Source organism: Pelecanus crispus, chromosome 4 (assembly GCF_030463565.1).
Source record: "Pelecanus crispus isolate bPelCri1 chromosome 4, bPelCri1.pri, whole genome shotgun sequence".
NCBI classification, from domain to species: domain Eukaryota; kingdom Metazoa; phylum Chordata; class Aves; order Pelecaniformes; family Pelecanidae; genus Pelecanus; species Pelecanus crispus.
In genome coordinates this window covers 87,246,873-87,271,288 of record NC_134646.1, presented here as the reverse complement: position 1 = coordinate 87,271,288, position 24,416 = coordinate 87,246,873, and the positions used below count along the sequence as shown (strand labels likewise).

Genomic DNA, 24,416 nt, shown 5'->3' with positions numbered 1-24,416 from the left:
CGCTGCATCCCCCGGGATGGCCCGGAGAGACCCCAGGCAGGTCCTGGGGGTGTCCCAAAGGAGACCCCGCTGCATCCCCCGGGATGGCCTGGAGACACCGCAGGCAGGTCCCAGGGGTGTCCCAAAGGAGACCCCGCTGCATCCCTGAGACACCCCAGGGAGACCCCACTGCATCCCTGAGACAGCCTGCAGAGACCCTGCTGCATCCCCCAGGATGGCCTGGAGAGACCCCAGGCAGGTCCCAAGGGTGTCCCAAAGGAGACCCCGCTGCATCCCCCAAGTCAGCCTGCAGAGACCCCACTGCATCCCTGAGATAGCTTGGAGATACCCCGCTGCATCCACCGGGATGGCCCAGAGAGACCCCAGGCAGGCCCAGGGGGTGTCCCAAAGGAGACCCCACTGCATCCCCTGGGATGGCTTGGAGAGACCCCAGGCAGGTCCTGGGGGTGTCCCAAAGGAGACCCCGCTGCACCCCCCGGGATGGCCTGGAGAGACCCCAGGCAGGCCCAGGGGGTGTCCCAAAGGAGACCCCGCTGCATCCCCCGGGATGGCCTGGAGAGACCCCAGGCAGGCCCAGGGGGTGTCCCAAAGGAGACCCCGCTGCATCCCTGAGACAGCCTGCAGAGACCCTGCCGCATCCCCTGGGATGGCTCGGAGAGACCCCAGGCAGGTCCCAAGGGTGTCCCAACGGAGACCCCGCTGAATCCCCAAGACAGCTCAGAGAGACCCCAGGCAGGCCCCGGCGTGCCCTGGGGACCCCCCTCTGCATCCCCTGGGACACCCTGGCAGACCCCCCCGCATGGCGAGGTGCCTCGGGGAGACCCCAGCCGAGCGCTGGACAGAGCCAGCGCGACCCCTCTGCACCCTCCCGACGCCCCAGAGAGGCCTGGGGGGACCCCCCGCAGAGACCCCCTTTGGGTCCCCGGCACCCCCAGGATCCCCCCCGGTGATGCCCAACGAGCCCCTCGGAGTGACCCCAAGGAGCCACCAAGCACCCCAAAATCCCCAGCGTGACTACCCAGGCCCCTTGAGATGCCCCACACGGGACCCACGCACTCCAGAGCCCCCCCAGGGTGTCCCTCAGCGTACCCCAGAGAGGTGACCCCCCCCCCCAAATCACCCCCAGTGCCCCCCATAAACCCAGCACACGACCCTTGCTGGGGCACAGCCAGTGGGGTCTCAGCCCCCCACGTCACCGTTCCCCGCAGCAGCCCCACGGCGAAGGGGGCTCGTCCCCATCCCCTCCCCGCTGTGCAGCCCTGCCAGGCAGGGTACGGGCAGGGTACGGGCAGGGTACGGGCAGGGTGCAAGCAGGGTGCGAGCAGGGTATGGGCAGGGTGCGGGCAGGGTGCGGGCAGGGTGCGAGCAAGGTACGGGCAGGGTATGGGCAGGGTACGGGCAGGGTGCGAGCAGGGTGCGGGCAGGGTACGGGCAGGGTGTGGGCAGGGTATGGGCAGGGTGCGGGCAGGGTACGAGCAGGGTACAGGCAGGGAGAGGGGTGCCAGCCCTGCACAGCTGCCTGCAGCCCCTGCATCGCTGCTGCACCCAAGGGGGCAGTGACCCCAGGGGCAGCATGGAGACACCCCCACCCCAGCCCCTCCTGGGGTGACCCCAGCACCCAGCGGGGTGGGCTGCGGCCCTGGGGGGATGCACGGTGCCCCGGGGACCCTTGCCCACTGGGGAAGGCCCCGGAGGAGGCTGAGGAGTCAGGCATTTGCTGGATCCCCCGCTGCCGAGCCAGCGCTGCCAGCCCAGGGGAGGCCGGGGGGTCCCAGGGGAGGCCAGGGGAGTCCTAGAGGAGGCCAGGGGGGTTCCAGGGAAGGCCAGGGGGTCCTGGAGAAGGCTGGGGGGGCTCAGGGATGGCCAGGGGGTCCCAGGGGAGGCCAGGGGGGTTCCAGGGGAGGCCAGGGGGTCCCAGGGGAGGCCAGGGGAGTCCTAGAGGAGGCCAGGGGGGTTCCAGGGAAGGCCAGGGGGTCCTGGAGAAGGCTGGGGGGGCTCAGGGATGGCCAGGGGGTCCCAGGGGAGGCCAGGGGGGTTCCAGGGGAGGCCAGGGGGTCCCAGGGGAGGCCAGGGGAGTCCTAGAGGAGGCCAGGGGGGTTCCAGGGAAGGCCAGGGGGTCCTAGAGAAGGCCAGGGGGGGCTCAGGGATGGCCAGGGGGTCCCAGGGGAGGCCAGGGGGGTTCCAGGGGAGGCCAGGGGGTCCCAGGGGAGGCCAGGGGAGTCCTAGAGGAGGCCAGGGGGGTTCCAGGGAAGGCCAGGGGGTCCTGGAGAAGGCCAGGGGGGGCTCAGGGATGGCCAGGGGGTCCCAGGGGAGGCCAGGGGGGTTCCGGGGAAGGCCAGGGGGTCCCGGGGGGGAGCAGAGGCCTCCAGCAGCCGATGGAGCCAGGAATCCCGAACCACGACAGCTCCAGCTGCAGGAGGGGGATGCCGGCCCCACGGTGGGAGCAGCCGGGTTGTGGGCAGCAGCAGCGAGGGTGGCACGCGGGGACCCCCGGGCAGCCCCTCGCCGCGGGCAGCCGCTCTTGCAGCACGGCCGAGTGCCATCTCCCCACACTGCGCCCTTTTCCCTCCGGCCATGCAGCGCCTGCGTGGGGGGGGGCTCTGCGGACAGACACCCCCTCCCCCCAGAGCCCACCCAGCACCCCCCAGCATCACCCGGAGCCTCCTGAGGGCCGGTGCGGCCGCGATGGCTCCTGCAGAAACCGGACATCCGATTATTGACGCAGCCACCCAGCCCAGCGTCCATCCATCCATCCCAGTGTCCATCTGTCCATGCCCTTGTCCATTCCAGTATCCATCCTGGTGTCCATCTGTCCATGTTCCCCATCCATCCCAGCGTCCATCCGTCTATGCCCTCCATCCATCCTGGTGTCCATCCACCCATCCCAGCGTCCTTCCATCCCAGCATCCATCCATCCATGCCCCCGTCCATCCCAGTGTGCATCCATCCATCCTGGTGTCCATCTGTCCATGCCCCCATCCATCCCAGCATCCATGCATCCATCCGTCCATGTTTACATCCATCCCAGTGTCCATCTGTCCATACTCCCCATCCATCCTGGTGTCCATCCATCCATTCCAGTGTCCATCCGTCCATGCCCCCACCCATCCTGGTGTCCATCTGTCCACGCCCCCATCCATCCCAGAGTCCATCCATCCATACCCCCATCCATCCCAGCGTCCATCTGTCCATGCCCCCGTCCATCCCAGTGTCCACCCGTCCATCCCAGTGCCCATCTGTCCATGCCCCCATCCATCCCGATGTCCATCCATCCATACCCCCATCCATCCCAGTGTCCACCCGTCCATGCCCTCATCCATCCCGGTGTCCATCCATCCATCCCGGTGTCCATCTGTCCATGCCCCCATCCATCCCAGTGTCCACCCGTCCATGCCCCCTCCATCCCAGCACCCATCCATCCACGCCCCCACCCTGCCCAGACATCCCAGCGATGGCCACCACCGCAGGGCCCCCCAGCTCGCACTGCGGGTGGAGCAGGGGGCGGGGGGAGACCTTCTCCCTGCCCCCCCCGCTCCCATTTCCAGGCAGCGCTGGGCTGAGCTGTGCCAGGGGATGCGGGTCCCTCCGCTGGGCCGGGGTCTGTGGGGAACCCTGTTCCCCGGCGCGGCTCCGGTAATGGACCCTAATGGAGCCAGCGAGGCTGAGCACTGGGGCGGGGGGGGCCGGCAGCGCCGAAACCACCACCCAGGGGCACCCACAGGGCCCCCCACACCCTCTTGCTGCGGGCAGAGGGGCACTAGGGAGCAGGCGGGGACCCCGGGGCTCCAGGGGGATGGAATGGGGGTGCAGGGGGGGCTCCCCATCGCTCCCCCCACCCCAGATGGGTTTTACGGCCGGGCTTCTCCCTCCGCTAATGGACTGCGGGGCCCATGGGAGCTGCCAGCGGGAGCCTAAGTGCAGGGTGGGGCTGAGCTGGAAGGGGGGAGCCCATTAGTGCCTCCCCAGGGACCCCCCCCCCTTGCCCTGGGACCCCCCTTCCCCTGCGGGCAGCACCGCTGCTGCCGGGAGGGCTGGGTCCGCCCCGAAGCAGGGAGCTGGGGACCCCCGCACAGCCGGGATGCGGCCCCCGAGCATCCCCTCCCGGGGGGCTGGGGTGGGGCGGGGGGAGGACGGGGACCCCGGGCAGGGCTGGGGCCCTGACCTGTCCCCAGCGGTGCCCGGGCTGGAGAGGGGACCCCCGGCCCCATCCCGGCACGAGGATGGGCACGGGGAAAGGGGTTTGGCAGCAGAGCTGGGAAAGGCGACCACGCCACGTCCACGCCATCCCGTGCCAGACCCACGCCATGCTGTGCCAGACCCACGCTATGTCCACGCCATCCCGTGCCATGTCCACGCCATCCTGTGCCAGACCCACGCCATCCTGTGCCAGACCTGCGCCATGTCCACGCCATCCCGTGCCATGTCCACGCCATCCTGTGCCAGACCCACGCCATCCTGTGCCAGACCCATGCCACATCCGTGCCATCCCGTGCCAGACCCACACTAAGCCTGTGACATCTCGTGCCAGACCCATGCCAAGACCACACCATCCCGTGCCAGACCCCCACCATCTCATGCCAGACCCACACCACGTCCACACCATCCCATGCCAGACCCATGCCATCCTGTGCCAGACCCATGCCAGACCTATGCCATCCTGTGCCAGACCCATGCCAAGCCCATGCCATCCCATGCCAGACCCACACCAAGCCCACGCCATCCCATGCCAGACCTACACCATCCCGTGCCAGACCCACACCAAGCCCACACCATCCCGTTCCAGACCTACACCATCCCATGCCAGACCCACACCATGTCCACGCAATCCCATGCCAGACCCATGCCACATCCACACCATCCTGTGCCAGACCCATGCCAAGCCCATGTCATCCCGTGCCAGACCCACGCCATCCCACACCAGATTCACACCAGGACCACCCCAAACCCCTCCCCAAGCCCCCTGCCACCCACGCCAAGCCAGCCGGCATGTGCCACCCGTGCCATCTAGTGGGGCAAGGCCAGAAGGCAGCCGGGCACCCACCGCGCACCCATCAGGTGCCCACCCTCCCCATGCCCACGGCAGAGCCCTGTCCCCCTCCGGGGACACGTTGTGCACGGGGCACCGTCCTGGCACGGGGTGGGCGAGAGGCGCAGCCCCGGCCCTTGGGCACAGCCGCTTCAGCTCCGGCTTTATTGCAAAAAAAAAAAAAAAAAAACAGAGTCCGTGGGGATGCGGGTGCTTGGGGACGCTGGTGCCATGCGGGGTCCCGGCCCCGCTCCTGGCTGGCACAGCCCCCACCGAGGGACCCCGGCACCATGGCGGCAATCCGCGGTGCTAGGAGGGGCGGGGGCCGCTGTGGGAGTCCCCGCTGTCCCCTGCGGCAAGCTCGGGGCTGGCAAAAGGGTCCGGCTTGGTGGGCGAGGGGGACAAATCCTGCGTGCCCTGGACGCCGGGGCGAGGGTCCCCGTGGGGGTGCGGGACGGCACCCGCTTCTTGTTCCTGGGGGGCGGAGGCGTGGGGAGGAGCGAGGCGGTGGGGGCCGAGGACCCCGGCCCCATGGTCCGGGGAAGCCCCGCTGTCCCCCTGGCCCGGGCCCACGCCGTCCCCGCCGGGCAGCCCATCCTCGCGAGGCCGAGCCGGGGTTGGGCTCGCGGCGGCTCCTCCGTCCTCCGGCACCACATCCCCGCTGACCGGCGCCGGCCGAGCTACCCTCCCGATAGCCGGATTCTCCTCGGCGGCCGCCGGCGTGACTTGCTGGTGGCACATGGGGCACGTGTCCTGCACGTAGAGCCACTTGCGGAGGCAGGTGGCATGGAAGAAGTGGCTGCAGGGGGTGACGACGGCCACCTGCATGTCCTGCGGGCAAGGAGAGGACGTCACCCGGTGGGCACGGGACCCCCGGGGCTGCCCAGAGCGGGGTCCCCCGGTGCCGCGGGGGTGCCGGCGAGGGGAGGGGGCTGACCTGGAAGCAGATGGCACAGACGTCGTTGTGGTCCCGCAACTGGCCGCCCGTGGCCCGGGGCAGGGAGTTGATTTTCTTGGCAGCCTCGCGACGCAGCAGAAAGCTCCTCCAGCCCGACTGAGCGCGCAGCCAGACGTTGAAGTAGGAGTGGATGATGATGACGGAGGCGCCCATCCAGCTCCACTCCCCGAAAAGGGACTCCCAGGTGCCGTAGCCCACCACGCAAACGGCCACCAGGAACTCCAGCACCCGGCTCACGGCGTTCACGCAGTAGATGATCTCGTCCATCCGCTCCAGCGGTGTGTCCTGGAGCAGCTCCACCATGAAGAGGGCGTAGATGAAGAGGGTGCCCATCACCTGGTGAGCGGCGGGATGGGCGCCTCGTTGACGGCGGCCGGGTGGCAGATCCCACGCCCCCCCCCAACCCAGTGTCCCCGAAGGTGACCGGGGCAGGGTCGTGGGCATGGGGTGCTCACCCCGGGGGGCCCAGCGAGACCCCGGTCGTGGGGAAGAGGAGCTGCCATACCTGCAAAGAGGTGAGCATGCAGCTGGAGACCAGGATCAGCAGCCAGAAATCCAGGTGGAAGAAGTGGGCGATCTTGTAGGCCATGAAGCAAGGGAAAACCAGCAAGAAGAGGCACATGCTGACGCCGCGGAAATGCTTCCAGGGGCTCCTAGGGGAGGCACAGCTCAGCGGGGCCGTGCCCACCCCGGGAGCAGCGCCCACCCATCCCGGGACGGCCCCCGGGGCGCTCCAGCCCTCTCCGCTGGCACCGATCCTGCCCAAAAACGGGCAGCGAGGGCGCGGGGAGCACAGGGGACCCAGCCTGGCCCCTCCCCGCCACGCACCCCCCCGGGGGTCCAGATCCTGCTGCTCTCCCTTCCCCCGGGTACCTGTTGCGGGAAGCCCCCAGCGCCAGCACGATGGGATCAGCTATCTCGATCATGGATTGGAGCGTGGAGGTCACCACGATGAAGAGGATGATGCTGAGGAGGAAGGTCCGCTGGAGGATCTGCAGGTCGAGCAGCCCCGTCTGCAGCGCCAGCAGCAGCAGCGTCACGCCCTCCGTCACCCCCCTGCCAGGAGCGGGGGGGGCATGAGGCCGGCAGCCGCGGGCACGTGGCACCGCGCGTGCCATGCCCTGGTCACCCCTTGGGGACCGGATTGCTCCCATCCCGGTCCCCAGATCCCTCCTGACACCCCCGTCCTCCCCCTACCCCGTGCCGGGCTCCTGCGTGCAAATGGGGCTGGGAGGGGGGATGCCTGCCCGCGCCCCCCGCCTGCCCGCGCCCCCCACCGTGGGCTCACCTGTGCATGACGTTGCCGTTCTGGAAGGCGCCAAAGCCCAGCAGGTAAAACTTGCAGAGGTTGAGGACGCCCAGGGCGAGGTAGGAGACGGTGAAGGTGAGGCCGATGAGGGAGTAGGGCGTGCTGCAGCACTCGGCCGCGCTGCGACGGAGCCCGGGGTGAGCGCAGGGGCCGGCGGCATAAACCGGAGCCCCAGCCCTTCCTCATCCTCCTCCCGAGGAAGGCTGAGCTCCCCAACCTCCTGCCTGCCCCGGTTCCTACCTGCTGAGGAGGAGGAAGAGGAGGCCCTGCTGGGCCAGGGGGCTGCTGGAGGAGGCGAGGAAGGAGGATAGCCGGAGGGAGAAGAGCACCAGCCAGAAGACGAGGAAGAGGAGCGGGATGGCCAGCTGGCTCCAGAGTGACACCCCCAGCGCGACCAGCCGGTACACCTCCAGCGCCTGCGGGGATGGGACGCTCAGTGGGGCTGCCCCACAGCCCACTGCCCCACACGTGGGGGGCAGGGAGGGTGCGGGGGGGCCTGGCTGTGCAAGGGGACAGCCCTGCAGCTGACCCCGCATCAAGCTGGGCTCAGCATAGGATCATAAAAACATTGAATCGTTGAGGTTGGAAAAGCCCTTTAAGATCACCCAGTCCAACCATTAACCTAACACTGCCAAGTCCACCACTAAACCAGTTAAGGGTACAGTAATTATTAACTTCATGTGTCTTGGCTTGGTGGCTGGATTTTTTTTTTAATGAAAGTAAAACTAGAATAGAATCACTAAGGTTGGAAAGGATCTCTAAGATCATCAGTCCAACCATCAACCCAACACCCCCATGTCCCAAAGTGCCACGGCTACATATTATAAAATCATCAAATCGTTTAGGTTGGAAAAGACCTTTAAGATCATCCAGTCCAACCATTCACCTAACACAACCACGTCCACCACTAAACCAATCAGGGGTAGAGGAATAATTAATTTCATGTTTCCTGGCTTGATGCCTGGATTATTTTTTAATGAAAACAAAACGAGGAATCATTAAGATTGGAAAGGATCTCTAAGATCATCAGTCCAACCATCAACCCAACACCCCCATGCCCACTAAACCATGTCCCAAAGTGCTGCATCTACACGTTATAAAATCATGGAATTGTCGAGGTTGGAAAAGCCCTTTAAGATCACCCAGTCCAACCATTAACCTGACCCTGCCAACTCCACCACTAAACCAGTTAAGGGCAGAGTCATAATTTCATATTTCCTGGCTTGGTGGCTAGATCATTTTTTAATGAAAGTAAAAACTAGGAATCATTAAGGTTGGAAAGGATCTCTAAGATCATCAGCCCAACCATCAACCCAACATCCCCATGCCCACTAAACCATGTCCCCAGGTGCCACCTCTGCCCGTTTTCCCAAAGCCCCCCACCCCGCTCACCTGCACAACCTCCCAGCAGGCAGCGGCGGCCAGCTGGAAGGGGACGAGGACGTGGGAGCCGAGGACGTAAAGCACCTCCAGAGCGGTGAGGACGGCGGCGAAGGTGCCGAGGATGGGCAGGGCGTGGAGGGGGAGGCCGCAGAGGCGAGCCAGCACCGGCAGCAGCGAGGGAGCGAAGAGCCACGGCCGCCGGCTCCTCATCAGGAGGGCGCAGAGGGTGCACAGGCAGAGCTGGCCTGCGGAGGGGACAGGGACGCCTGGGCACGCGGGAGGACGCGGGACCCCCGTGCTCCCTCCCCGGCTCCCCCGGCACAGCCACCGCGCGCCGGCTGCCGGAGAGGGGGCTTGGGGCAGGCACCGGGATGGGGGGGGATGGGGGGAGGGAACCCCCCAGGCGTTGCGTCCATCCCCATGGCTCGATGCCGGGCGGTGCGGGCGATCCGGCTCAGCCGTGCCATCGTCACCCCAGGGTGATGTCACTCCAGGATGTCCCTGGGGTGTCCCCTCGTGTCCCCAACCTGTCCATCCCTGGGGTCTCCCCAACCTGTCCATGCCTTGGGGTGTCCCCTCATGTCCCCAGCCTTTCCACCCCCTGGGATGTCCCCTGGGATGTCCCCAACCTGTCCATCCCCTGGGGCGTCCCCTCGTGTCCCCAAACTGGACATCCCTTGGGGTGTCCGCAGCCTGTCCATGCCCTGGGGTGTCCCCTGGGGTGTCCCCAACCTGTCCATCCCTTGGCATGTCCCCTCATGTCCCCAGCCTGGCCATCCCTTGGGGTGTCCCCAATCTGTCCATCCCTGAGGTGTCCCCTGGGGTGTCCCCAACCTGGCCATCCCTTGGGGTGTCTCCTCATGTCCCCAGCCTGGCCATCCCTTGGGGTGTCCCCAACCTTTCCACCCCCTGGGGTGTCCCCTGGGGTGTCCCCAACCTGGCCGTTGCCTGGGATGTCCCCTCATGACCCCAACATGTCCATCCTTTGGGGTGTCCCCAACCTGGCCATCCCTTGGGGCCTCCCCAACTTGTCCACCCCTGCGGTGTCCCCTCATGTCCCCAATCTGTCCATCCCTGGGGTCTCCCCAACCTGTCCATGCCTTGGGGTGTCCCCTCATGTCCCCAGCCTTTCCACCCCCTGGGATGTCCCCTGGGATGTCCCCAACCTGTCCATCCCCTGGGGCGTCCCCTTGTGTCCCCAGCCTGGCCATCCCTTGGGGCGTCCCCTCGTGTCCCCAGCCTAGCCATCCCTTGGGGTGTCCCCAACCTGGCCATCCCTTGGGGTGTCCCCTCATGTCCCCAACCTGGCCATCCCTCAGGGTCTCCCCAACCTGTCCACTCCCTGGGATGTCCCCTCATGTCCCCATCCTGTCCACCCCTGGGGTGTCCCCTCATGTCCCCAGCCTGGCCATCCCTTGGGGTGTCCCCTCATGTCCCCAACCTGTCCAACCCCTGGGATGTCCCTTGGGGTGTCCCCAACCTGGCTGTCCCTTGGGGTGTTCCCTGGAGTGTTCCGAACCTGGCCATCCCTTGGGGTGTCCCCTCATGTCCCCAGCCTGGCCATCCCTTGGGGCGTCCCCAGCATGCCATCCCACGGGTGACAGCTCCCGCAGCCGGGTCAGCACAGGAGACCCCCACCCTGCCCACTGCCACCCCCCCATCCCCTGGCAAGGGACATTTCGGGGGGGCTGGACCCCCCGCCCCGGCTCACCTGCGAGGGCGGTGGCGAAGCGGCCGAGCGCAGCGGCGTCGCCGTACACGGCGCCCTGGAAGCCGTCCTCCAGCTCGCGGTGGACGTAGTCCCTGCAGGGAGAGCAGCTCAGCACCCGGGACCCCCCCCCGCCGCCGCGCCCCGGCACAGCCCCCGCCGGCCCCCCGGGCTCACCTGGCCGCCGCGTGCCCCACGGCGAGGAGCAGCGCGGTGAGGAGGTGGAGGTAGAGCTTCACCAGGGAGCGCACTGGCAGCACCAGCACCACCACGCACAGCACGTGGCCTGTGGCATGGAGGGGACAGGGGGGTGAGGTGGCCCCACCGAAACTGCCCCCCACCCGAGATCCCCCCCACTGTGTCCAGCCAGGCAGCCCCCGCCGGTGACGCGGCCGTCACCGCGCATGGGTCACCTCCCACCCCCCCATGTCATGGGACGCGTGGTGCCGAGGGGTACAAGGTTGGGGATGCGGTGCCCGCCAGCCCTGGGGACAGCCCCACGCCAAGTGGGTGACAGCAGGGGACAGCGAGAGCCCAAACGCGGCTGGCATTTAGGGTGTCCCCACTGTGTCCCCAAACATGGCCATGCCTGAAAGTGTCCCCTCGTGTCCCCAACCTGGTCAGGCCCTGGGATGTCCCCTCGTGTCCCCAACATGGCCATCCCTTTGGGTGGCCCCACGTTGGCCATCCCCTGGGGTGTCCCCTTGTGTCCCCAACAGGTCCAGCCCCTGCATGTCCCCTCGTGTCCCCAGCCTGGCCATCCCTGGGGTGTCCCAAACCTGTCCACCCCCTGGGATGTCCCCTGGGGTGTCCCCAACCTGTCCATCCCTCAGTGTCCCCTCATGTCCCAAACCTGTCCATTCCTGAGATGTCCCCTCGTGTCCCCAACCTGGTCATCCCTTGAGGTGTCCCCAATGTGTCCACCCCCTGGGATGTCCCCTGGGGTGTCCCCAACATGGCCATCCCGTGCGGTGTCCCCAGCCTGGCCATCCCCTGGGGTGTCCCCTCGTGTCCCCAACCTGGCCATCCCTTGGTGTGTCCCCAACCTGTCCACCCCTGGGGTGTCCCCTTGTGTCCCCAGCCTGGCCACCCCTGGGGTGTCCTCAACCTGTCCATTCCTTGGGGTGTCCCCATCCTGTCCCCCGGGGTGTCCCCTTGTGTCCCCAGCCTGGCCATCCCTTGGGTGTCCCCTCATGTCCCCAACCTGTCCACCCCTTGGGATGTCAGCTGGGGTGTCCCAAACCTGGCTGTCCCTTGGGGTGTCCCCTCATGTCCCCAACCTGTCCATCCCCTGGGGTGTCCCCTCATGTCCCCAACCTGTCTATCCCCTCGGGTGTCCCCAACCTGTCCCCCCCGGGGTGTCCCCTCGTGTCCCCAGCCTGTCCATCCCTTGGTGTCCCCCCAACCTGTCCATCCCTTGGGGGATCCCCTCGTGTCCCCAACCTGTCCCCCCCTGGGGTGACCCTCGTGTCCCCAACCTGTCCCCCCTGGGGTGTCCCCATCCTGTCCATCCCCTGGGGTGTCCCCAACCTGTCCCCCCCGGGGTGTCCCCTCGTGTCCCCAACCTGTCCCCCCCCGGGGTGTCCCCTCGTGTCCCCAGCCTGCCCCGCGGTGTCCCCAGCCCCGGGCCCCCCCGCGCCCGCCGCCCCCTCACCCAGGCAGTAGGCGCCGCGGAGGGCGGGGGGCCGGAGCAGGGGGGGCTCCCCGCGGCGGGGCCGCAGCAGCTCGGCCATGGCCGCCGCGTCCCAGCGGTACAGCAGGTCCAGCAGCGCCAGCCCCGGCACCCGCAGCGCCACGTTGGCCACCGCCTCCAGCCGCGCCATGGCCCGCGGGGCCGGGGGTCCCCGCGTCCCGGAGCCCGGCCCCGGGGGGGGACACAGGGGGGGCCCCCCCGGCGCTGCCCCCGCCGCCGCCGCCTCCCCCGGCCCGGCAGAGGGCGCCCGCCCCGCTCCCAGCAGGGGGCCCGTCTGCCCGGCGCGCCTACTCGCCGGGGCCCGGCCGCCTCCCGCCGGGGCGGGGAGGGCCCCGCTCCCGCTCCCGCTCCCGCCGCCGCCGCCACCGCCTCCGTCGCCGTTCGCTCCCTCCGCCACTTTCGCTTTCTCCCGCCCCGCCTCTACGCCCAGCGCCCAGCGGAGAGGCCTTGCGCCAGGGCGCCGCGCTGACGCCGCCGCCGCCATCTTAGAAGAGGGCGCAGCGCGCTTTCCTCCCCGACGTGTTCCGCCATCTTGGGTAAGGGCAGTGCGCGGGCGCGCGCGGCCATCTTGGAGAGGGGCGCGGCCCCCTGCGGTGACGTCACGCCCTCCGCCCCGCCCAGCCCCGCGTCAGCCATCTTGGGTGAGGGCAGACGGTGAGGGCAAGCTCTGGCCGCCATTTTGATAGGGGAATTGGGGGGTGTGAGTGCTGCAGGGCATCAAGGCAGGCGGGGGTCCCTGGGGGAGGCTGGGGTCCCCTGGCCCCAGGGGGTCAGCTGGGGGCCTCAAGGATCGTGTGAGGCCCTCAGGGGTCGCCTGAAGATCCCTTGGGATCAGGTGGGGTCACCTGGGATCAGCTGGGTCCCTCTGGGGTGAGGTGGGGTCCTTTGGGGTTGGTTGAGGTAATCTGGGCTCCAGCGGGGTCTTCTGGGATCCGGGGAGGTCACCTGGGGGGCGTCGGGTGTCCTTCGGGATCGGCTGGGGTCCTTGGGGTCAGCTGGGGACCTGGGGGTCAGCTGGGGCTGGGGGGATCCCATGGGAATTTCTGGGGTCCTGGGGGTCAGCTGGGGATAGGGGGGATCCCATGGGAATGGCTGGGGTCCTGGGGGTCACTGGGGGCTGGGGGGGATCCCATGGGAAAGGCTGGGGACCTGGGGGTCAGCAGGGGTGCTGGGGGTCGGCTGGGGTTCTGGGGGGGATCCCATGGGAATGGCAGGGGTCCTGGGGGTCAGCTGGGGTGCTAGGGGTCAGCTGGGGTTCTGAGGGGATCCCGTGGGAATATCTGGGGTCCTGGGGCTGAGCTGGGGATGGGGGGGATCCCATGGGAATGGCTGGGGTGCTGGGGGTCAGCTGGGGCTGGGGGGATCCCACGGGAATGGCTGGGGTCCTGGGGGTCAGCTGGGGTGATCCCATGGGAATAGCTGGGGTCCTGGGGGTCAGCTGGGGCTGGGGGGATCCCATGGGAATGGCTGGGGTCCTGGGGGTCAGCTGGGGTGATCCCATGGAAATGGCTGGGGACCTGGGGGTCAGCTGGGGTCCTGGGGGTCAGCTGGGGTTCTGGGAGGATCCCATGGGAATGGCAGGGGTCCTGGGGGTCAGCTGGGGTGCTGGGGGTCAGCTGGGGTTCTGGGAGGATCCCATGGGAATATCTGGGGTCCCGGGGGTCAGCTGGGGTTCTGGGAGGATCCCATGGGAATATCTGGGGTCCTGGGGGTCAGCTGGGGTTCTGGGAGGATCCCATGGGAATGGCTGGGGTGCTAGGGGTCAGCTGAGGTTCTGGGGGGATCCCATGGGAATGGCTGGAGACCTGGGGGTGAGCTAGGCATGGGGGGGGGATCCCATGGGACGATCTGGGGTCCCCCCCCAGGGCAGCATCAGGCCAAAGCTGCCAAACTGGGGGGGACGGACCCTCCTCTGGCCTTGGGGCGCACAGGGGGGGTCGCGGATGGCAGAGTCCCGCTGCCGGGGACCCCCCAGCTGTCCCATGGGCTGCGCAGCAGGATGTGGCCGGGAAGGGGTGCACAGGCGTCCCTGGCTGTCCCCATGCCTGGGGGACCCCAGAGACTCCAGACCACCGGAGGGAGACCCCAGAGACCCCAGGCTGCTTTTGCACCTGGGTGCCCATGGCTTGGTGGCGGTGGTGGAGGGCGGGGGGGATGCTGTGGGTGCTTGGAAAGCCGGGAGCTGATCTTTAATCGTAAATTTAGAGGTCCTGTCCAATCTTAACAATTCCTAGTTTTTACTTTCATTAAAAATAATCCAGCCACCAAGCCAGGACACATGAAATTGCTGCTCTCCCCTTAATTGGTTTAGTGGTGGGCTTGGCAGTGTCAGGTTAATGGTTGGACTGGGTGATCTTAAAGGGCTTTTCCAACCTCAACGATTCGATAATTCTATTCTATGATTCTAAGCGAGGCGGGAGCTGGAAGCGCACAGAGGTGCCAGTGCGGAGCTGCTGCCGTGGCATGGGGACATCCCAGGCATGTGCCAGCCCATTCTGCCATTGTCTTCTCCAGCTCCCCTGCTCCGATGCTGCTGCAGGGGGTCCAGCGTCCCTGGGGAATCGCTCAGCCCCCTCAGGTTGGGTCGGGACAGGGACGGTCAAAGCCCAAGCAGAGATTTGTGTCCTGCAAGAGCGTTCGTGCCCAGGGATGCAGCTCCCTTTGCCGTGGAGGCGGGGGACATCCTCCAAACCCCACAGCCCCAGCCTGCGCCCGTCCCCCCCGAGCGCTGTTATCTGCGCATCTCCCACGGCTGAAGCGGATTTTCCCCGCGCTGCACCGGGAAGCAGAGCGGCGGGCACAGCCCGCACTGCCAGAGGGGTGTGTGCCGCCCCACAGGGCTCTTCTCCTCCCGTTTCAGTGCAGGATGGCCTCAAGCTGCGTCAGGGGAGGTTTAGATTGCATATTGGGAGAAATTTCTTCACGGAAAGAGTGGTCAAGCATTGGAACAGGCTGCCCAGAGAGGTGGGGGAGTCCCCATCCCTGGAATGGTTCAAAACACGGGCAGAGGTGGCACCTGGGGACATGGTTTAGTGGGCATGGGGGTGTTGGGTTGATGGTTGGGCTGATGATCTTAGAGATCCTTTCTAACCTCAATGATTCCTAGTTTTTACTTTAATTAAAAAATAATCCAGCCACCAAGCCAGGACACATGGAATTATGACTCTCCCCTTAATGGGTTTAGTGTGGACTTGGCAGTGTTAGGTTAATGGTTGGACTGGGTGATCTTAAAGGTCTTTTCCAACCGAAACAATTCAATGATTCTATGATTAAGTTTGCCAATGATACTAAACTAGGAGGAGCTGTGGAGTCCCTTGAGGGTAGAGGGGCCTTACAGAGAGATATGGGTAGATGAGAGAGCTGGGCAATCACCAACTGTATTAAGTTTATCAAGAGCAAGAGCCGGATTCTCCGCCTGGGCCGGGGTAATCCTGGGTATATGTACAAACCGGGGGACGAGAGGCTGGAGAGCAGCCCCACGGAAAGAGCTCTGGGGATTTGGGTTGATGGCAAGTTGAATAGGGGTCAACAGTGTGCCCTGGCAGCCAAAGGGCCGCCTGTGCCCTGGGCTGCATCCAGCCCAGCATCACTAGCCAGACGAGGGAGGCGATTGTCCCACTCTGCACTGCACGGGTGCAGCCCCACCTTGAGTCCCAGCTGCAGTTTTGGGCGCCTCAATAGAAGAAGAACATCAAACTGTTAGAGTTGAACGGGTTCTCCAGGGAAGTGGTCATGACACCGAGCCTGGCAGAATTTGAGGAGCATCTGGGTGATGCTCTCAGTCACATGGTTTAGTTTTAGGTAGTCAAGGAACCATAGAATATCTTGAGTTGGAAGGGACCCACCAGGATCATCGAGTCCAACTCCCCGCTCCTCACCCTGCTCCTCGCCATGCGATGGACTCGATCCTGATCGGTCCCTTCCAACTCGAGATACTCTATGACTCTATGATTCACTGTTTGTGCAACCCGCAGACGAGCTGGCTTCCTTCCTCCTCCCCGGCTGTTTCATCTTCCTCCAGCCACTTCTTCAGCATCATCCAGCCTCTTGGTGGTGGGTGTTGGGGAACATCAGCCTTGACTCACCCCATTTCACAACACCGCAAACCGTGGCCGTATCCTCTCACCCTGGGAAGCCCCGGCAGCTCCGAATGGGTGAGAGCCTCCATCCGATGCCACTCCCGGTTTTGGTGGTGCTGTATCCCTGAAAAAATTCATAAAAACTCAGGTAGGAAACAGAAGACTCAAGGCATTACAGTCCATATCCATGTTATGTAGGAATGATGGAGTTGTGTTGGCAGAAAAGCACAGCGCAGCCCAATAAATTAAATACTATGATGTCAATATGTAGAATCACAGAATCGTAGAATATCTCAAGTTGGAATGGACCCATCAGGACCATCGAGTCCAACTCCCTGCTCCTCGCAGGACTCCCTAAAACTAAACCATATGACCGAGAGCGTCGTCCAGATGCTCCTTGAACTCTGACAGGCTCGGTGCTGGGACCACTTCCCTGGGGAGCCTGTTCCAGTGACTGACCGCCCTCTCCGTGAAGAACCTTCTCCTTATGTCCAGTCTAAGCAGAGAACCTTTATGGACTGGAAGCCCAACTGAGAAAGGCAGAGTAGAGCCACAGCAGTGATGAGCGGAGATGGCTGCTGACTGCAGAATGTCAAGGAAAACCAGAGAGGCTGCGGGTCTCTGCTGGGGCAGAAAATACCAGCGCAGTGACAGGACAATTAAGTTAATCCCCCAGAGACTCACAAATCTTATCGCTCTCTACAACTACCTGAAAGGAGGTTGTAGCAAGGTGGGTGTTGGTCTCTTCTCCCAAGGAACAAGCAATAGAACAAGAGGAAATGTCCTCAAGTTGCGTCAGGGGAGGTTTAGATTGGGTATTAGGAAAAATTTCTTCACAGAAAGAGTGGCCAAGCATTGGACCAGGCTGCCCAGAGAAGTGGGGGAGTCCCCATCCCTGGAGGGGTTCAAAGAACGGGCAGATGTGGCAGTTTGGGACATGGTTTAGTGGGCACGGGGGTGTTGGGTTGATGGTTGGACTGATGATCTTAGAGATCCTTTCCAACCTTAGTGATTCCTAGTTTTTACTTTAATTAAAAAATAATCCAGCCACCAAGCCAGGAAACATGAAATTAATTATGACTCTGCCCTTAATGGGTTTAGTGGTGGACTTGGCAGTGTTAGGTTAATGGTTGGACTGGGTGATCTTCAAGGTCTTTTCCAACCTAAACGATTTGATGATTCTATGAAATGCGAAACCAGGTTTGATGCAGAAATGATGCTCGCAGTCCCACGTAGGACCTCAGCCATGGCACGTCGGGAAACTGTCTGTGCGTCCTGCTCTGCCGTTCCTGGAAAAATGGGCCTCGGCACAAGCAGGAGGAGACCAGGCACTGCCGGGGATGGGGGTCCGGGCTCCGTGGAGCCCCTCAACTGCGCTCAGCCCTGCTGCTCCTGTCCCCTCTGGGGCTGGCTGCAGAGAGGATGGCTCAAGAGAGAACCAGCAAAACCCAGCTCTGCTGCAGAGCCCAACCCAAAAGTCTTCTGAACGCAAAAGCTGATACGTAGAAGGGCACTTTGACGGGAAAGACGTGTTAAAAGAAAATTAAATGAAGCAGCTGAAAGGGTGAGGGCTTGCAGGCGAGGTGGAGAACTTGGAGAAATGCCGTGCACGGCTGCAGGGACCCTCGGCGGTGGCCCCTCGCCATCCCGGTGCACCCACGGCTGCCTCTGATTCGGTGCTGGCAGCCGGCTCTGAGCCAGCCGGGGACTCGGCTGGAGCTCAGGGGGTGCCAGGGATGACACCGTCACTGCAGCTGGTGGTGGCAGAGCCAGGGGGGTCTGTGCCCTGGGGAGGGGGAGCGGGGAAGAGCAGGGGAGGAGGAGGATGAAGGTTGGCCCACGGCAGGGCCACCGGCGCAGCCCCGGGGCCAGACGCGTGCCCGAGGGGTGCAGGGGAGGCTGGGTGGAAACACACCCCTGGGCTTTTTGGCAATTTCTCCATTTGCCGGAAAAAACTCTGTTTCTGCACAGCTGAAGCTATTTCCAGCAGCTGCATCACACATGATTGTGGTTTGGGCCAAAACAGGGCGGGGGGGTGGGGAAACCCAAACCCAATACGATGTCCTGGTGTTTCCGGAACAGAGCGCAGGCACACGGGGCCCTGGGGAGGGTGCGGTGCTGGCACCGGCGAGGTCTGTGCCATGGGTGGTGGTGCCGGCTGCCCCGCCGCAGCACCCAGGCTCGGTGCTGGGAGAAGCTGGGGAGCCCCGAGCAGCCCCCGCGGCAGGGGTGACCCCCTCCTGGGCACAGCCCCCCTTTGGGGTTCACCGCCGGCGGGGAGCTCCAGCCCGCACGGTGCTGCCGGGAGGTGCCCATCGCAGCTCCCAGCACACGCAGCTTCTCCCGGTCCCCATTCACGATCCGGCACGGATCCTGCCGGGCATCCGTGCCCTCCGCATGGCTTCCAAGCCGGGCAGCGCGCTGCCCCTGCACATTGCCAATGTAACAGTGATGATGATGATGGTAATAATAATAAAATAATGACGACGACAGCTCTTCTTGTTGGCAACGGCGTGCTGCCGGCCCCGTTTGAAGGCTGCCTGCCCTCCTGGCCAGATGAGGAGGACGAGGGCTGGGAGCACCGCGGTGCCAGGCATGCTGGGCTGGGTGCATCCCCCTCGCCGGGACCAGGGAGCCGGTTCCCATCCAGAGGTTCCCACACATTTCTGTGTCTGAGGGTGGGAAACGCAAATGGCCACCGAGCTGCATTTTGGGACAAAACCACAGGGTCAAAGGCTGGGGTGGGGGTCAGGGAGCCCCTGGTGCAGGCCTGGGACGTGGCCATGTCCCCTGCATGAGGGGGGTTGTCCCTAAATGATGCCACTCGGGGCAGGGGGGACGCGTGTGACGCCCTGGCCAGCGGCAGGAACTGGCACCCACAAGTTGCTGCGGGTGCCCGCTTGCCCGGTTCCCTTTCCTGGCGCTTTGGGCTGCCCTCGCCGGCGTGCGCCAAGGCTCCAGCAGGACGCGACTCCCCATGCCGGGCCGGCTGCCCAGGATGGCCACGGCGGGGCCAGACCTGTACGAGAGCCTGCAGATCCGCTACCCGCCCAGCCCTGCTCGAGGTAAGGCTGCTGGGATGCTGCAGGCAGGAGCAGGCAGCTGCCTGCGCCCCTTCCTTCCCTGGCCCAGGTCCCCCAGCTCAGGGCACCTCTGTTTTTTCTCCCGCAGCGTTGGCGCCCGGGTCTGCTCCAGCCACATCCCGCTGGGTGCTGGGCACCGTCCTGGCTGTGGGCACCGGGGTGGTCCTGGTGCTGGGGGCCACCCTGGCAGCCTTCATCACCCTGCGTAAGTGCTGCTGGGGGGTCCCGGTGATGCCTGGCAGGGGCGGGGAGCCGGCGGGCAGCCCTGGCACGGTGCTGAGCCGCTGCCCTGCCCTTCCCAGACCTGCAGAGCCAGGCAGAGCTGCGGGCAGCACGGGCAGAGCTGGCAGAAGTTGGGGCCTCTCTGCTGCCTGACCCCGACGGTGAGTGGGACCCTGGGGCTGCCCCCGGTACCCCAGCCCCTGCCTGCAGCCCCTGTCCGCAGCCCCTGGCCACAGCCCCTGTCCCCAGCCCCTGCCTGTGGTCCCTGCCCGCAGACACTGGCCATGGCCCCTGTCCCCAGCCTCTGCCTGCGGCCCCTGCCTGTGACCCCTGCCCCCAGCCCCTGCCCGCCACCCCTGCCTGAGGCTGCTGCCCACAGCCACTGCCCACAGCCCCTGCCTGCAGCCCCTGCCTGTGGCCCCTGTCCCCATCCCCATCCCCTGCCCTCCAGCCCCTGCCTGCAGCCCCTGACCTCCAGCCCCTGCCCGCAGCCCCTGCCCTCCAGCCCCTGTCCCCAGCCCCTGCCTGCAGCCCCATCCCCAGTCCCTGCCTGCAGCCCCTGCCTGTGGCCCCTGCCCTCCAGCCCCTGCCCGAGGCTGCTGCCTGCAGCCCCTGCCCGCAGCCCCTGCCCTCCAGCGCCATCCCCAGCCCCTGCCCACAGCCCCTGTCCCCAGCCCCTGCCTGGAGCAGCAGGCAGGCCGCTGCCGGTTCCCCTCCCTGACCCCACGCAGGTTCCCGGAGCCCCGGTGAGAGCCCAGCAGCGACGCAGAGGCGGAAGGAGCAGCTCGGTAACGTCCCTGGGGGGGCGGTTTATGGGGGGGTGACACCCATCCCCGGGCTGCCCCGGCCCCCCCAGCTGACACCCCGGCCCCACGGCTGCCCGCTCCCCAGGACGGTGGCTGCAGGGGCTGTCCCTGGGCTGGCGGTACCACCAGGGCAAGATCTACTTCTTCTCGGGGGAGCCGAAGCCCTGGAGCGAGGCGGAGGCTGCCTGCCGCTCCACGCACTCCCACCTCACCTCCATCACCAGCCCCGAGGAGCAGGTGGGTGCGCGGGGCTGCAGCGCCCAGCGCTGCCTTCTCCTGCCTGCCCTGCCGCTGCCTGCTCCTCCCGGCCTCCTGCCTGCGCAGCCTCCTGCCCATGCACCCTCCTGGTCCGTACGCCCTCCTGCCCACGTCCCCTCCTGCCTGTGCACCCTCCTGGTCTGCATGCCCTCCTGCCCACGTCCCCTCCTGCCTCTGCACCCTCCTGGTCTGCATGCCCTCCTGCCCGTGTCCCCTCCTGCCTGTGTACCATCCTGGTCCGCATGCCCTCCTGCCCATGTCCCCTTCCTGCCTGTGCATCCTCCTGCCTGTGGATCCTCCTGCCCGCGCACCCTCCTGCCCGCGCACCCTCCTGGTCCGCATGCCGTCCTGCCCACATCCCCTCCTGCCCGTGTCCCCTCCTGCTTGCGTCCCCTCCTGCCTGTCTCCCTTCCCGCCTGTGCATCCTCCTGCCCGCACACCCTTCTGCCTGTGCAGCCTCCTGCCCGTGTCCCCTCCTGACTGTGCACCCTCCTGCCCGCACCCGTGCCCTGTCCCGCAGGACTACCTGGCGCGGGAGGCGAGGGGAGGATCCTACTGGATCGGGCTGGTGGCCACGGACCCCATGGGCTCCTGGCGCTGGGTGGACGGGACTGCCTACTCCCAGGCCAAGAGGTGAGCAGGGCTGGGGGGGGTGACTGGCACCCCTGGCATCCCCCCCGCTGACCCCGCTCTGCCCTGGCAGTTTTTGGGCAGTGGGGCAGCCAGACAGCACGGACCACGGGCAGTGGGGCCGGGAGAGCTGTGCCCAGATTCACCCCGTGGGCAATGGCCTCTGGAACGACCATAACTGCAACTTCACCTTCCTCTGGATCTGCAAGAGGAACCTGAGCGGGCCCTGACGCCACGCTGCCGGCACCACTGCTGGCACGCTCGCCCCATGCACACGTGCCGAATGAGCCCTGCAGGAACCTCCGCTCCTCCCTGAAGCTCCTACCATGATGCTGTTACCACTGCCACCGCCGCTGCTCCGGACCCCAGCACAATCCCGGTGCTGCCCCTCCGCACCGAGAGCTCTGATTAAACTGCTCCCGCTGCACCTCCCCGGCTGCCTCTCACCCTCCCCACCGAGGCAGGGTTGGCTCCATCATCCCCACAGCCCCCGGGACGCAGGGAGGTCCCCCCCAGCCCCTCTGCCCTGCCTTGGGGACCTTTGCTGGCATCAACCACGGTGCCCACAGCTCTTGTGTCATGGGGGTCCCGCGAGTGCCGTAGGAGGAATGGATCCATCCCCTCGCGTTGCGAGAGCGGTGGGAAGGGGTGCTGGGACCCCTCTGCGCCTGCAGCACCCACTGGCGTGCCCGGCCGGATCCCACCTGGCATTGCAGTCAGAGACCACCACGGCTGCAGCCCGGCACCGCCGATGCCTAGCGCCGCTCCCCGGGCGTTTCAGCTTTACTGGTGCACTTACGGGGGGAAGCGCTTTGGGGGCCAGCCCCTCCCCAACAACCCCTCCGCAGGGCCAACCCGGGCGATGCAGCACCCAGCCCGTCCCCAGCACCACGGCAGTGGTGGGAGAGCCAGGCATGGTGGCTCCTGGCTCTCCTGGCACCCTGCAGAGCCAGGTGGGTGGGTGCCAGCTTCTGCCACCTCCCAGGTTGTCACACGTGTCCCCCCCGTCCCGAGCGGCATCATTTGGGGACAACCAATGCCCCATGCCAGGCGCACAGCCGCACAGCCGCGGCCTGCCCCGCTGCCTGGTCATTTATTTAATCCTCCACCCCGCTGCCCCCAATGCGCCATGGCCGGTTGCACCCCCGTGGCTGCTCCGTGCCCCCTGGGGTCCCTCCTGTCCCAGAGTGGATGGACCCCATCGCCAGCCGTCCTGTCCCACGGCTGCTTCTCCCCCGCTGGGGACCCTCCTCCTGCTCCAAAGCACCTGGCTGGGGAAACCCCAACCCGGGGTCCCTCACGCAGAAGGGATGGAGGCACCCGGAGCCCATCCATCCTCCAGGCTGATGGGCGAAATGTTTGCAGAAACACCCACAGGAGAAGCACCTCTTTTTTAACATCCATTTACAGCCCTGCAGAACCATCGCCCGCTCTCCTGTGCGCACAAAGCGGTGCAGGAACGCGGTGCCGTCCCACCTCCGTGTGGATTTTTATCGGGACAGCTATTAGCGCTCCCCAGCCCTCCCGTGATGGCATCCTGGGGGATAAACGGATTAAAAACCTGCTCTTTGCTGACTCGTTGCTCTTTATTCCTGAGCTGATTTTCCTGTCCATCCTGCTGGGGCTTGGTGACCGTCTCGGATCCCTCCCTTCTCTCTCCCCCTTGAAATATCAGGGGGTGCCAGGCAGGGATGCCGGCTGTAGCTCAGCGGGATGCTTTGATGCCCATCTCCCGGTCCACGGCCTGGAGGAAACGTTCGTTGAGGAAAAGCATCTGGCCGTGGGGCAGGAGACGATCAAGGAGGATGTCGGCGGTCTCGGGTCGGAGCAGGACGTCGGCACCGGGGCCGAGGAGGCGCAGGGAGGCGAGCAGGCGAGGGGCCAAGCGGCGCAGGGTGATTTCGGCTAAGGATAGATTCTCTTGAGGGTCGCAAACCAAGGCGAAAGCGAGGGCCAACACCGATAACCAGGCTACCGTCACCCGTTCGGGGAAAGGGTCTCCGGGGGGCAGCTGGAAAAGTCCTGCCGGGGCATCTTGCAGCGATATCGGTTCGTCGGGGAGCTGGGGGAGTTGGGGGGCCGACGGGCGCCCCGAGGATGACTGAAGCAGACGGCACTGGGAGGCCACTTGCCTAGGAGAGAAGGGGGGGACCCTTGCGTTAAGACCCCTTCCCCTAATCCGGGGACAGCGGGACCCCCTCAATTAGGGGGTCCCGCCGAGCCCTGGACCCCCCCAAAATGGGGTCCATGGGGCGACCCCCCCCCCCCCCCCGCGGCCTGTACATGCGTGTATCCCGGGTACCTGGCCACGACCAACAGTTGCTCCTTGCGACGGAGGCGCTGCCGGGGGGGACCCCCAGGGTGAGGGAGGGTCCCGGGAGAATTCCCAGAGGAATTCCCGGCGGAATTCCCGAAGGTGCGAGCGTAAAGGACGCGGCAAGGTGCAGGGCCCGGCCCCCCCAGCGCCAGCAAAATGAACGCCCGCACCATGGCAACACCCGCGGCCCTCGTCACGTGAAGAGGAGGAGGGGCGGAGCCAGCAGCGGTTGGCCGACAGGGAAGGGAGTGGCAGCGGCCATTGGTGGAGGAGGACAAGGGGCGGGAAGTTTGGCGCCTAAGCCGCTGCGAGTGATTGGCGGAGGCTAGGCGGGGCGGTGCGCTGATTGGCGGGGAGGGGCTGGTGGGCGGGGTAGGAGGAGGAAGTAGGGCCTGGGAGGGGTGACAGGGCCTGGGGGACAACATGGCGGGGTGGGGGGGACAGGATCACCTTGGGGAGTGACAGGATGGCCTGGAGGGGGGCCAGGATCACCCAGGTGGGGTGACAGAGCCGGGGGGGGGGGGGGAATGACAGGATCAGCCCAGGGGGGAAACAGAGGATCACCTCAGTGGATGACAGGGCCTGGGGAGGGGAACAGGATCACCTAAAGGGTGACAACATGGCCTGGGGGGAGGACAGGATCACTTCAGTGAGTGACAGAGCCTGGGGGACAGGATCACCCCAGCAGGTGACAGCATGGCCTGGGGTGGGGGGGGCAGGGGGAAAACAGGATCATAGACTCATAGAACGCTTTGGGTTGGAAAGGACATTTAGGGATCACCCTGCCCAACCCCGTGCAGTGAGCAGGGGTAGCTTTAACCAGAGCAGGGTGCTCAGAGCCCCGTCCAACCTGGCCTGGGATGTTCCCAGGGATGGGGCCTCCACCGCCTCTCTGGGCAACCTGTGCCACTGCCTCACCACCCTCAGTGTCAAAAATTTCTTCC

At 65.8% G+C, this 24,416-nt stretch overlaps 2 protein-coding genes across 2 annotated transcripts; both read right to left on the bottom strand.

Moving 5' to 3' along the window:
- Positions 1-5,335: 5,335 nt before the first annotated feature.
- LOC142593493 (RING finger protein 145-like) lies at positions 5,336-12,207 on the bottom strand. The gene is made up of 10 exons (XM_075709887.1): positions 12,039-12,207; positions 10,562-10,670; positions 10,388-10,479; positions 8,686-8,921; positions 7,534-7,709; positions 7,273-7,413; positions 6,858-7,040; positions 6,490-6,637; positions 5,964-6,320; positions 5,336-5,857 (listed from the first exon to the last, which is right to left on the bottom strand). Exons 1-10 carry the CDS (start codon positions 12,205-12,207, stop codon positions 5,336-5,338), a joined length of 2,133 nt encoding a protein of 710 aa, XP_075566002.1.
- Positions 12,208-22,431: 10,224 nt separating this feature from the next.
- AP5S1 (adaptor related protein complex 5 subunit sigma 1) lies at positions 22,432-23,645 on the bottom strand. Its single transcript, XM_075709635.1, has 2 exons — positions 23,458-23,645; positions 22,432-23,287 (listed from the first exon to the last, which is right to left on the bottom strand). The coding sequence occupies exons 1-2, from the start codon at positions 23,643-23,645 to the stop codon at positions 22,861-22,863; spliced, it is 615 nt and encodes a 204-aa protein (XP_075565750.1). The 3' UTR covers positions 22,432-22,860.
- Between the last annotated feature and the right edge of the window lie 771 nt (positions 23,646-24,416).

What these genes read in the sequence shown, in the direction of transcription:
- AP5S1 (XM_075709635.1), bottom strand. Translation starts at nt 23,645, where the DNA reads ATGGTGCGGGCGTTCATTTTGCTGGCGCTGGGGGGGCCGGGCCCTGCA. An exon ending in CAACTGTTGGTCGTGGCCAG is followed by an intron (nt 23,288 to 23,457) that starts GTACCCGGGATA and finishes CTTCTCTCCTAG; the next exon opens with GCAAGTGGCCTCCCAGTGCC.
- LOC142593493 (XM_075709887.1), bottom strand. Translation starts at nt 12,207, where the DNA reads ATGGCGCGGCTGGAGGCGGTGGCCAACGTGGCGCTGCGGGTGCCGGGG. An exon ending in AACGGCAACGTCATGCACAG is followed by an intron (nt 7,041 to 7,272) that starts GTGAGCCCACGG and finishes CGCTCCTGGCAG; the next exon opens with GGGGGTGACGGAGGGCGTGA. An exon ending in CTGGGGGCTTCCCGCAACAG is followed by an intron (nt 6,638 to 6,857) that starts GTACCCGGGGGA and finishes TGCCTCCCCTAG; the next exon opens with GAGCCCCTGGAAGCATTTCC.